The sequence below is a fragment of the Symphalangus syndactylus genome, chromosome 15 (genome assembly GCF_028878055.3).
Source record: "Symphalangus syndactylus isolate Jambi chromosome 15, NHGRI_mSymSyn1-v2.1_pri, whole genome shotgun sequence".
In the NCBI taxonomy this organism is placed as follows: domain Eukaryota; kingdom Metazoa; phylum Chordata; class Mammalia; order Primates; family Hylobatidae; genus Symphalangus; species Symphalangus syndactylus.
The window spans coordinates 25,841,820-25,855,585 of NC_072437.2; the positions used below are offsets into that span (position 1 = coordinate 25,841,820).

The 13,766-nt window shown below is 47.7% G+C and overlaps 1 protein-coding gene across 4 annotated transcripts in view; it reads right to left on the reverse strand.

The window, feature by feature from the left end:
• The window catches only part of LOC129463788 (claudin-10), a 167,056-nt gene that overhangs the window by 88,753 nt on the left and 64,537 nt on the right, over positions 1-13,766 (reverse strand). Inside the window, exon 1 of one of the 4 annotated variants that reach the window (XM_063619003.1) lies at positions 3,684-4,237. The exons of the other annotated variants lie outside the window; for them this stretch is intronic. Within the exon in view, the coding sequence (XP_063475073.1) occupies positions 3,684-3,816 (133 nt within the window). The 5' untranslated portion in view covers positions 3,817-4,237. Of the gene's footprint in view, positions 1-3,683; positions 4,238-13,766 lie in introns of those variants that run through there. 4 annotated transcript variants of the gene reach the window in all.

Genomic DNA, 13,766 nt, shown 5'->3' on the forward strand with positions numbered 1-13,766 from the left:
GCTCTGAGTGCCTGGGAATTTTCTGCCTCCAGGGTCAATGCCAGCTTCCTCTCTGGGGTCCATTCTAGCCCAATAGGTGGTCAAGATGCAGCTGTTACAGGGTGGACAGAGAGTGCCTGTGCTTGAATTTATGGATGGTGTGTCCTCTTGCTCAGGCAGCAAGTTCCTCATGGCATAAAGTGGGGAGACAAAGGGGAAGGATGGTGGCTGGGGATTAGTTCTTGCTGTCCCATTACCTTCTGGCTTGGGCTCTAGAGCCCAGGAATTCTAGCCTGCCATGTAGTTATGTATATATATTTGACAGTTTATTCACTTGATAGATAACTTCTAAATATTTCAACATAGCTTATGGGCCTTCATTGGTACTTTTGACACAGGACCCATGAATGTGAATAGTATGTCTATTGAATGTTTCTCAACGTGTGTTCTGAGGACCCCCTGCAGCAGAATTCACATGGGTTGTTTGCTTAAAATTCCAATTCCTGGGTCCCGCTTTTGATTATCCGGAATCAGAATTTTTGAGGGTGGAGCCAAGGGATCTGCATTCTAACAAGTTTCCCAGTGGTTCTGGTTCACACCAGAGTTTCAGGAACTCTTGGAACTGGGGTAGGGTGGACAGGAGCTGGCTCCCAGTGGGCAGGAGCTTCAGGGGAGAAGAAAAGGAATCAGCCAGCTCAGGGGACCACACTGCCTGCCAGCTTCAAACGCTTCCTATTTCTCTCACTATCTCTTTCTCATCTGGCCTGAACCCAGCTCTGGGTATGAGCTGCAGAGAGAAGTTTTCTGCCAGGATTGGGCAAGGGCATTCTCCTCCTAATATGGGGCCTTCAGAGACTGCTCTACAGAAGGAAGTGTCTGAGTCAATGTGAAATTGGAAAGAAGAGAGATATGGTTTGGCTGTGTCCCCACTCAAATCTCATTTTGAATTATAGCTCCTACAATTCCCATGTGTCGTGGGAGGGACCTGGTGGGTGGTAATTGAATCATGGGGGCAGGTCATTCCCATGCTGTTCTTGTGATCGTGAGTCTCACAAGATCTGATGGTTCTATAAGAAGGAGCTCCCCCGCACAAGTTTTCTCTTCCCTGCCACCATGTAGGATGTGACGTTCCTCCTTGCCTTCTGCCATGATTGTGAGGCCTCCCTAGCCATGTGGAACTGTGAGTCCATTAAACCTCTTTCCTTTATAAATTCCCCAGTCTCAGGTATGTCTTTATTAGCAGTGTGAAGATGGACTAATACAAAGAGGAACTAGGGGAGCTTGGAGGAACCAGAGACTCAATCAGGGATTCAGGTGAAGTCTCTGTTGCAAACCCTTGAGCAGGTGAGAACCCCTGGACTCTTGGAGGGGACGTGGGAGGAGCTGCACACACAGACGGTGCTGTCCAACCAATGTGGGTTCAAACCCTGCATCTGTCACTGGCTATGTGACCTTGATCGAGTTCCTTAAGGTCTCTAGGTTTGTTTTCTTATCTGTAAGATGAGAATCCTCTTCCGCAAACCATGTCTGTTTAAAATACATGCTTATTTTGAAAGTGTTAATGTTCTTTCTCACTCATAATTTTAAAACATTTATTCATGGCTATAATATTAAATCTGTGACTTTATTTTTGCTAAATGTCCATCTCAGAGAAGAATATGACTTTATATAGCTAAGTATTTTTTAAAAAATAAGCCTTAGTAATGCATATTTGCAATAAAAATATTTGACAATCCTAATACCTTCAGGCTTGTCACTGGAATGAAATGTGATAATTAAGTAAAACCCATTCTTGCCACAAAGATCTAAGTGGTGGCCATTTTTTTTTTTCTGAGGCAGAGTCTTGCTCTGTCACTCAGACTGGAGTGCAATGGTGTGATCTCGGCTCACTGCAACCTCTGCCTCCCAGGTTCAAGCAATTCTCCTGCCTCAGCCTCCCAAGTAGCTGGGATTACAGGCACCCGCCATCACACCCGGCTAATTTTTTTTTTTTGTTGTTTTGTTTTTTTTTTTGAGACGGAGTCTCGCTCTGTGGCCCAGGCTGGAGTGCAGTGGCGCAATCTTGGCTCACTGCAAGCTCCGCCTCCCGGGTTCACGCCATTCTCCCGCCTCAGCCTCTCCGAGCAGCTGGGACTACAGGCGCCCGCCACCACGCCCGGCTAATTTTTTTGTATTTTTAGTAGAGACGGGGTTTCACCGTGGTCTCGATCTCCTGACCTCGTGATCCGCCCGCCTCGGCCTCCCAAAGTGCTGGGATTACAAGCGTGAGCCACCGCGCCCGGCACACCCGGCTAATTTTTATATTTTTAGTAGTGATGGGGTTTCACCATGTTGGCCAGGCTAGTCTTGAACTCCTGACCTTGTGATCCGCCCGCCTCGACCTCCCAAAGTGCTGGGATTACAGGCATGAGCCACCACGCCCGGCTGGTGGCCACTGTTTATTAGGAAGCTTGTTATCTTCTACCACTGCATCTTCTGATGATTGCTCTCACAGGCACTTAACCACTGGCTAATAAAATGAAATTTCCTTAAACCTCATGCACAGGAAGCCACTTAGGCTGCAGTTGCAGCCCTGTGCCAGGGCAGTGCTTGGCCAGTGACCTCTAACTCCCTGAGGCTCCTTGTGAGGGAGCAACTCCTGAAGTCACATGGTGAAGGTGCTCACAGGACATGATTCTTAGGATGATCCCACCTGTCGAGACCACAGCCTGGGACTCACTATCACAGGTTAGTGACGAACGCGGAACCTTAATGAAACTGCCAGCGACAGCTGTGCCATACTGCAAGTTACCACTAGGGGGAAGCAGAATACAAGCATCCAGGTGAGAACCAAGGAAGCCCTGAGGAATGTGGCCCAGGAAGCCAAATGGGGATGGGAGGGGAGACGGATCCTAGGCGCGCACCCTCCCTGTTCACCCCACCCACCGGGCAGACATGCACACTTCTGGTCTTGCTCTCAAACCGTCTGATTCCTCTGTTACTCTGTTCTCTGGTCCTGGTACAGCACATTATATCTTCCGTATGGCAAAGGCCAGTGGTTCTCTAACTTGGCTGCACGTTTAAATCACCTGGGGAGTTCTGTAAACTCTATACATCCTGGCCTTATCTCAATTAAATCTGAATCTCCAGTGTTTGGAAGCAGGAATCAGTGCTTTTTATATTTATTTATTTACTTGCTTATTTATTTTTGAGACAGAGTCTCACTCTGTTTTCCAGGCTGGAATGCAGTGGTGCGATCTAGGCTCACTGCAACCTCAGCTCCCTGGGCTCAAGCGATTCTCGTGCCTCAGCCTCCCGAGTAGCTGGGACTACAGGCATGCACCACCACGTCCAGCTATTTTTTTTTTTTCTATTTTAGTTGACATTTTTGCCATGTTGGCCAGGCTGGTCCTGAACTCCTGACTCAAGTGATCTGCCAGCCTCAGCCTCCCAAAGTGCTGGGATGATAGGCATGAGCCACTATGCCCAGACTCCAGAGCTTTTTAAAACACAACAGGTGATTCCAGTTTGCAGCCAATTTTGAGAACCACTGCTTTAGGCAAAAGATCTCATTTCTTTTCAAATGGAAGCTGGCTTTCACTGTTAGAGGACTCCTCCAAGAAGCCTCCTAACGAACCACACATTTTCCTCCTCCTCCTCCATCTGTCCACGGGCCTGTCTGCAGCTGATGCCAGTACTTATGGTTTAAGATACATACGGGTTACCTGAGGGTGTTGCAGATTCAGATTCGTTCGGTCTGGGGTGGGGTTGAGACGCTGCCTCTCTAAGTCCCAGGTGCTGCTGGTCCACAGACCATCCACAGCAGGGTTGGCAGGACATCATCCTGTGTTTCCGCATGTGCACCTTTGCAGTTGTTCTCTAGCTGTTTTGCATTCCTTTTCTGCTCCTGTGTTAACCACGTTTCTCCTTTCTGTAAACTTGATGCTTTAACATCTGCCCCGCGTGCATCTATCTGCAGGACACACCTTGCTCTGTGCAACCCAATAATATGTCTCCCTCACTGTCCCCCTCCCCCTGGAAGGAGTCCTCCGGGGCATGTGCTTTTCAAATGAAAACCAACCCAGAGCTCACATCCCAACCAATTCCCTTATCTGGTTCTCACACTCCAGGCCACTATCCCCCTGCCCTAATCACCCAGGGCCAGCTACCCGACAAATAGGAACAGCCCGTATACCCCAGAACCTGCTGAAATGATTTAAACTAGCCAGTCCTGAGCTAGCTAACCCTGCCTTGCCCACTCCTTCCTGTGGAAAGCATAATAAGGGCTCTGGCCACATTCTCTCCTCCCTCTGCCTCTTGACCAGCCCTCATGCTGCCCTGGGTGGCCCTGCATGGCGTGGCATGCCCACTTCTCTTAGATCTGAGAGTAAGAAACTCTCTTCAATGGCAGTCGTCATCTGATCTGTTGACCTCACCAAAGCTGAATAAAAATAAAACCTATTAGAACAACTCCCCTGCTAGGCGGAGAGGCGTGGCTGGTTCCCAACTTGTCTGCATTCTGCCGCTCCTCCCAGTCTCACTCCAGTCTCTGCTATGCTGCTCATGGTATGAACACAAGACCCTGAACGCACACAGAAAAGAGCTCAATCAGTGACTGTTGAATGAATAAGTGAACAAATGTAGGGAGAAAAATTCTGAACTTGGAGTTGGAGACCTGGCTCTGCCACTAACAGCTGTGAGAAATTGTGAAGGTGCTCCCGAGACTCAGTGACTTCATTTGTCCTGTTATTTCATAGTGAGGCCACTATGAGCAATATGTGTTAAAGCCCCTTTTCGTCCACTTGGTAGCATCCTCCTTTCTCCCTCCATCCCCTACTTGTCACTGGTGTTCAGGGTTCCAGCCTTGCCCTTCACACACTGCCTGGGAGGTCCTATCTGTTCCCGAGTCTTTGAATCTTTACCCACAGCTGCTATGGTCTGAATATCTGTGTCCCTCCAAAATTCACACGTTGAAATCCAAATGCCCAAGGTGATGGCATTGGGAGGTGGGGCCTTCGGGAAGTGATTAGATCTTGAGGGTGGAGCCCCCATTAATAGGATTAATGCCCTTATACAGAAGGCTCCAGAGAGCTGCCTCACTTCCGCCACCACGTGAGGACACAGAGAAGACTCACATGTGAATCAGAAAGCAGCCCTCATCGGACACCAAATCCATCAGTACCTTGACCTTGGACTTACTTCCCACCCTCCAGAACTGTGGGAAATACATTTCTGTTGTCTATGAGTTACCCAATCTAAGGCATTTTGTTATAGCAGCCCGAATAGACTAAGATACCAGCTCAGGCTCCCCTCTTGAGCTCCACACATGTCTAACCAAATGCTGACAATCCATCTCTATCCTGTCAACCTGCCTGTAAGTCATATTTGACACATTCAAAATCGAGTTTATCATGCCTTTGCGCCTCCCAAACCAGCTCCTCCCCTCATATGTCCTATTACCACAAGTGCCCAGAAGCGGAGTGGCACATGGAAGGAAGCGATCTGGGCGATGGGGGTGGAATTAGATGGCAGAGATTTGTGACAAGCATAGAAGACCACCCAGCACGCTCAGGGGGCAGCATCAATCATAAGTCACATCACAGCAGAGCCATGGTGTTCGAGTCCCAACAGGCAGAGGGAGAGAGGGTGAGGGAGAGAGGGAGAGAGGGTGAGGGGGAGAGAGAGAGAGAGAGAGAAAGAGGGAGAGAGAGGGAGAGAGGGAGAGAGAGAGACAGATGCAGGGACCTCCGACCCATGCAGGTGGGCTTGGGATCATGAGAGCATATGAGGATAGACCCCAGGCTGGCTTCACTGAGACGCCACCCAGAGAAAGGCAGCTGGAGGACATGAGGTGAGAATGGAGCCCTTGCCACCTTCCTGGAGCTCCAAGCCAGTCACTCTCACCAGGGGCCCAGAGGCCATTGGGGCAAACAGCATTGACACTCTTTCAAACCCTGCTGGCCACTTCCCTCCCTAGGGGAGCAGCAGAGAAGCCCACAGGTGGCCGGAGCTCAGTCAGCACAGCTGAGGTGAGCTGGCAAAACTCCTGGCACTCTCTGTCTCCGAGAATTGGCTGGGGCATCTGATGGTGGTTGCAGAGCCTCATCTCCCCTCTGTTGAGCTTAGCGGAGATCAGGCTCAGCAGATGTGCTCAGGTCCCCAGGAGGCTGGGCTGGTTACAGTCACTGGGGACCAGGTGCTCCCCTTTTGAACCAAGGTCATTTCTCCCAACAAGGGAGCTTCCATAATCACAGGGATGTCCCCTGACCCCATCCCTACAAACATGTAGAGTGCAAAGGAGCACGGGGCAGGGGTGGGCTCTTAATTCCTGGCAGGGAGCTGCTGCCGTCTGATCCGAGTTGTGGGACAGCACTGGGTGTGTGCTCCTACTTCCTGGCTTATAGGTTTCCTTCTCTGTGTGGCACTAGCATGTGTGTCCTTGACCCCTTAGCAGAGAGGAGCCAATTCACTCTGTCTGTGAAGCCAAAACACAAGGGACCTGCAAGTTTTGAACCCTTCTCTCCACCAAGATGTGAGATGTATACTGGCAGATCCCTGAGATCCCACTAGGCTCAAGCCCTCCACCCACCTGCCTCTGCTGGGCTCAAGCCTCCCTCTGGCACCTGCAGCACAGAACAGCCTCCTCCAGCCTGGCTCCACGCCTGCCCCGCCCCCATCTTCCTCCTCCCTACCCACTGGAATGAGCTTCCCAAAAGGCAGATCTTACCAGGTGTCACTCCTCCTCAGAACCCTTATCAATCTCTGCTTGCCTTTTCCATTCTCTTCTCTCCATCCCTTTCTACATACGGGTTTCCTCCCCAGTTTCACTGCGACAGGGCCATTGCCCTTGCAGGTCTCCCTGCTGTTTCTGAATACACGGCTTCTTCCTGGATTTGTTCTCTTACTCTCTTCCCTGCTAGAAGCCGTGGCTAACCTGTTCTTATCTTTCCTGACTGAGGTGGGCCCATTCCTCCACTCTGTGCTCATAGCAGCCTCCTCTAACCTCCATTTGAGCCTTTGTTTTATTGCAGGGGTCCCCAACCCCTGGGCCATGGGCTGGTACCAGTCTGTGGCCTGTTAGGAACGAGGCCACACAGCAGGAGGTGAATGGCAGGCAGGTGAGTGAAGCTTCACCTGTATCTGCAGCTGCTCCCCATGGCTCACATCACCGCCTGAGTTCCGCCTCCTGTCAGATCAGCTGGGCATTGGATTCTTATAGGAGCACGAACCCTATTGCAAACTGCACATACGAGGGACCTGGGTTCCCTGCTCCTTATCAGAATCGAATGCCTGATGATCTGTCACTCTTGATGATCTGTCACTGTCTCCCATCACCCCCAGATGGGACCGTCTAGTTTCAGGAAAACAAGCTCAGGGCTCCCACTGATTCTACATTATGGTGAGTTGTATAATTATTTCATTATATATTACAATGTAATCATAATACAAATAACCTGCACAATAAATATAATGCATTTGAATCATCCTGAAACTACCCTGTGACCCCCGTCCGTGGAAAAACCGTCTTCCACGAAACCGGTCCCTGGTGTGAAAAAGGTTGGGGACCGCTGTTCTATTGCATTACATTCTAATACTTTATTTTTATTTCTGTTTCCTTCACTGTGGGCGAGCCCCTTCAGGGCAGGGGTTTGTTCCCTCCGAAGCTTAACAGCCTAGTGGCAGAGCTGGCCTTTGAAGGTTTTCTGTGAAATGAGTTCACCGGTGATTCTCCAGGTGTGGTCCCTGAACCAGCAGCATAGCAGGGCCCAGGAACCTGTGAGAAATGCATTTCTCAGTCCCGCCCTGACCTGCTGAGTCAGAGCTCTGGGGACGGCGCCCGGCCCTCAGCCCTCCGTTCCCGTAGCCCTTCAGGGTGATTCTCATGCACGCTCTCATTAGAAGTCAGCTGAATAAGGCACGTGAGAACCTAATGAAATATGATGTGAATGGGATTTGCTATTACTACTCAGCCTAGACTGAAGGATCCCGGGGTGGTGAGCGGCCAAGGGCAGAGCTGTTCCCTGGCGCCCCATCCTTGTCACTTGGCATGCAGGCTGCCTGGGGCACCCGAGGCCCATCTCTTCCTCAGCCCTTGTTAGACTGTGTTATTTCTTTTTTAATTTTAATTTTTAGTTCATGTGCAGGATGTGTAGGTTTGTTACACAGGTAAACATGTGCCATGGTGGTTTGTTGCATCTATTAACCCATCACCTAGGTCTTAAGCTCAGCACTCATTAGCTATTTGTCCTAATGCTCTCAATTGTGTTGTTATTAATACCCACGGAAGTTCTAGGGAGGAACCCAATGCCCAAAGAAAGACCCTTGATTCTCTTTTTTTTTTTTTTTTTCTTTTGAGATAGGTTTTCACTCTGTCACCCAGGCTGAAGTGCAGTGGTACGATCATAGCTCACTGCAGCCTCAAACTCCTGGGCTTAAACAATCCTCCTACCTCAGCCTATTGAGCAGCTGGGACCACAGGTGCAGGCCACCACACCCAGCTAATTTTTAAATTATTTGTAGTGACAGGTCTCCCTGTGTTGCCCAGGCTGCTCTTGACCTCCTGGGCTCAAACAATCATCCTGCCTCAGCCTCCCAAAGTGCGGGGATTACAGGTGTGAGCCACTGCACCAGGCCAGAGAGCACCTGATTCTAGGAGCCATGGGTGGGACATCCAAGTGGAACTCTGTAGTCATAGAACCGGGTTTCTCATCCCACATTCTCAAATTAAAAACATTTTGCTAAGGGAATCAGCTCCTTTTGCCTTAGAGTTTGTTTTACCTGTAGTGACAAGCATCCCACTCTTTTTTTTTTTTTTTTTTTTTGAGACGGAGTCTGGCTCTGTTGCCAGGCTGGAGTGCAGTGGTGTGATCTTGGCTCACTACAACCTCGGCCTCCTGGGTTCAAGCAATTCTCCTGCCTTAGCTTCCCAAGTACCTGAGATTACAGGCACACACGACTACGCCGGGCTAATTTTGTATTTTAAGTAGAGCCATGTTGGACAGGCTGGTCTCGAACTCCTGACCTCAAGTGATCTACCCACCTCGGCCTCCCAAAGTGCTGGGATTACAGACTTGAGCCACTGTGTCTGGCCTATCCCACTATATTTTAAAATTTAGTCTAAAGGAGTTGATGATGAGTTTCTTTTAGCCTTTTATTTTTTGTCTCTTGGTTTTTGAATGTATTTGTTATTAGTATCTGGAGTTTAAAAAAGAGAAAACCTCATTTTATGAGCTCTGTAGTGGGAGGGCTGCTTTTTATCACTGGATTTTCTCCCATGGCCTAGTACTACCATATGTGCTTCTAGAGGGTGCTCAACAAATAGTGGTTTTCGATTACTCAAAGCAAAACTGAGAAGCCATTTAAGAGGCTGGGAAATAACTTCTTCAAGACTGAAGAATATATCCATAGGCTGGGCACAGTGGCTGACGCCTGTAGTCCCAACACTTTCAGAGGCTGAGGCTGGAGGATCGCTTGACTGCAGGAGTTCAAGACCAGCCTGGGCAATAAAGCAGACTCCATCTCTACAAAAAAAGAAAAACAAAAATAGCTGAGTGTGGTGGCATGCGCCTTGTAGTCCCAGCTACTTGGGAGGCTGAGGCGGGAGGATTGAGGCTGAAGTGAGCCATGATGATTGAGCCCCAGAGGCTGAGGCTGCAGTGAGCTGTGATGGCACCACTGTTCTCCAGCCTGGTGACAGAGTGAGACTCTGTCTGTATTTAAAAAAAAAAAGGGTTAGGCCGGGCGCGGTGGCTCACGCTTGTAATCCCAGCACTTTGGGAGGCCGAGGCGGGCGGATCACGAGGTCAGGAGATTGAGACCATGGTGAAACCCCGTCTCTACTAAAAATATAAAAAATTAGCCGGGCATGGTGGCGGGCGCCTGTAGTCCCAGCTACTCGGAGAGGCTGAGGCAGAAGAATGGCGTGAACCCGGGAGGCGGAGCTTGCAGTGAGCCGAGATCGTGCCACTGCACTCCAGCCTGGGTGACAGAGCGAGACTCCGTCTCCAAAAAAAAAAAAGGGGTTAGGCGCAGTGGCTCATGCCTGTAATCCCAACACTTTGGGAGGCCGATGAGGGTGGATTACCTGTTGTCAGCCGTTCGAGGCCAGCCTGGCCAACATGGTGAAACCCTGTCTTCACTAAAAATACAAAATTAGCCAGGTGTGGTGGCGAGCAACTGTAATCCCAGCTACTCAGGAGGCCGAGGCAGGAGAATCTCTTGAACCCTGGAGGTGGAGGTTGCAGTGAGCCAAGATCACACCACTGCCCTCCAGCCTGGGTGACAGAGCAAGACTCCATCTCAAAAAATACATATATGTGTGTGTGTGTGTGTGTATGTATATACGTGTGTATATATATGTGTGTGTATATGTTATATATACATACACATCTATACATACACACACATCTATACATACACACACACACACACACACATATATATCCATAAGTCAGAGCGGAAGTTCTGGTGAGCACTTCTTGGAGTTCTGTGACAAGCCCCTCCACCGTCTAACTCCTGCCTTCCTTGCTTGAGTCATCTCGAGACAGTCGCTCCAGCATGCCTTACTCTTTCAGTTCCTCGAATTCCCTGAACTCCCGTTGTTCTGGACCTTTGGATCTGTCTTTGCCCTGCCTGGAAATTCGCCCCCCCTTTTCCTTCAGGTCACAGTGAAATCATTTGGCTCAGAGTGGCTTCTAATCCTCTGTGAGGCTAGGACTTTACCCTTCTCCGTGCTCATGCTCCCGGGCTTTCCTGTAACCTCTCCTTTCTCGTCTCCTTTCCCCCTCTAGCCTGGAAGAGCAGGAACTGTGTCTCCTTCACTTTCCCCAGCACTTATCTCTTTCCCCAGCACTTATCTCAAAGCCGGGCCCACAGCAGGGGCTCATGCATTTGTTAGCTGGCGTTAACGTGAACCAGCACATACGCTGTGGATGAATAACTTTCCAGGTCCCAAAATTGTCCACTTGCTTCTCTTTCACCCTTGGGCTGAGAACGTAGCTACTAATAAACCTGGAGTGGAAGGGGGTATCCGTAACAGAGACAAGTGTGTGATTAAAATGGAAGACAGCTGGAGAGAGAAGAACAGAAATAGGCTGGACGTGCACAGCCAGCAGGAAGTTGCTGTGATTCCCACAAAGCATGTCTTCTCATTTGTGAAGATGACAGTTCCATGGAGACTTTCCCTAAGGGCTCACTGTGCCTTATTCTCTGATATGTTGAGTCTTCGGGGGTTGGCTGTAAATAGAGACTGAACTTGGACTTAGAAGAAAAAGGAGAGAGAAGAACATATTGTGTCTCTTTGTATAAGTGGTTACTACTCGCTCCCCAAACAAGCTACTTTAATAGGGGCATCACAGAAATTATAGAATACAGGTCTCTGATCCAGCCAGCCATGACGGTGCCCACCTATGGTTGCAGTTGCTTGGGAGGCTGAGGTGGGAGGTCCTTTGAGCCCAGGAGTTCAAGGTTGAAGTCCAGCCTAGTTAACATAGCAAGACTGTCTCTAAAACAAAACAACAAAACAAAAACAATCTAATCTTAGGATTAGAAAGGACAAGGACACCAGATGTCATCAAGTCCCATCCTTTGACCTCGGTAGGAATTCCCTGTGCAGATTTCTGGTAAGAATTCACTAATCCACTAGCTGTCAGTTCTCCGCTTCACTAACTTATGGGGCAGCCTAGTTCCATATTTGCAGGGTTCTAGTTGTTGAAAAAGTCCATGTAGCCCAGTACCTTGTATGTAGTGGTGGTTTATTGAATGAGATCCATGAACACAGACAACATTTATAATCAAGACTTTAGAAATTATTTGCAAGTACTGTTGTATTGTTTTAAAAATAAAATATTGTGAGAAGATTGTCTTAAATGTTTGAAATAGTGTCTCCAGCTTTCAGATCATACCAGATACATATTCAATTTATCACCTGGGCAAGTAAAAAATTAAAAAGACAATAAAGGCTGTCTTGTTATATACTTAGAGCCAATTACTAAATATTTATCAAATAGCCCACCAAATGTCTCATAAGCATTTTTTGAGTGTGTTCAGTCTTGAGACTGAACTTTCAGAATGGGCCTCCCTGCCTCATCCTGGGCTCATCATGATCCGCTTCAGCATTTACACAAGGAGAGCAAGGGAACAGCACAGATCAATGGAAAGGAGACAGCAGATGGTTTTCCAGTTCTATCCCTGCTACTAACTAGTGGTGAGATCCTAGGTAAGTTGCTAGACACTGCTGGATCTTAGTCTCCTCCTCTGTGGACTATGGTGATTAAACCAGGTGGCCTTCAAGGTTCAGTACCACTGTAACCCTCTGTGGCTCTAAAACTTTGCATTTTCCTCCTAAAGGCCAAAGCTTCATGAGTGAATTTAACTCTCATCCCATTGAATAACTGATCAGTAGCAACAATGTTCTCCTACTAAATATAGAAGGGGAAGTTAAATATGGAATATAGCTGTCCACATCCCCTGAATTCGCAGAAACTTAGGTTAATAAATAGTTGGCTACGTCACTCAGATCATAATCTCTCCATGGCACATCATTTCTGCCTTCATAGTTGGCTAAAATGCCTGGATGTCAGCTGAATCTAGACTTTTTTAATGATTCTATTTTTAAACTACAGTCATGAGACCACATAATCCTAGTGGGGTAAATGCCAAAGGAGGAAAAAAAAAAAAAAAAAAGAAACAGAAAACAAAACCAAAAAACTGTAAAGAAATCTGAAGTGGTTTTCAGTAATTCTCTTTTTAGAATAATTTTTTCTCTGATATGATATTTTCTGATAGTAAGGCATGATTATTATGAAGTCATAATATATTTAGTAGAAAAATAAATTACATTATTTCATTAGGAACTAAGGTTTTCAGTGCAAGAAAAATATAAATATCAAATCAAAGAAGTTAAATAAAAACCCTTTATCCTAAGTTTGAATTGGAAATATTCATGAGAACACATGATGTATTTTATGTTAAAATATATTATTCCTAGCTCTGTCTGTTGAAAAGGCCTAGATACCTTGACTAAGAGTAGCTAAGTGTGTCCTTAGCACCCAGGCCGTTTTCTTTCTTCATTTTTTTTTGAGACAGGGTCTCACTCTGTCACCCAGGGCGGAGTGCAGTGGCGTGATCTTGGCTCACTGAAACCTCCACCTCTGGGGTTCAAATGATCCTCCCACCTCAACCTCCCAAGTAGCTGGGATTACAAGTGTATGCCACCACACCTGGCTAATTTTTGTATTTTTAGTAGAGATGGGGTTTCACCATGTTGGCCAGGCTGGCCTCAAACTCCTGACCTCAAGCAATCTGCCCATCTCAGCCTCCCAAAGTGTTGGGATTATAGGCATGAGCCACATATCTGGCCTGGCCTCATGCACTCTAAATACCATTTCTGGCTAAAGTGAACAGGGTTCTTTGGAGAAATGGTCGATTCAACATCAGGGATAGGTTTGGAACATCTTGTCGTATCAGCCAGCAAAGAAACTATCAAAGACCATAAAAGCATGCCAAAAAGACTTAGGAACCAGGTTGAAGAGCTTATTGGCCAGAGGTAAGACAATTACCAAAAAAAAACCAAAAACTAAAACAAACAAACAAAAAAACCAGGAAGAATCCAGAATCTAATCAGGACCTAACTACTAACTACAAACTTATAGGAAATATACTCTAGGATAGTGAATTTTGTGTGTCAACTTGACTGGGCCATGGTGTGCCCAGATATTTGGTCAGACATTATTCTGGATGTTTCCGTGAGGGTGTTTTCAGATGAGATTAATATTTACATTGGTAGACTAAGTAAAGCAGATTCCTCC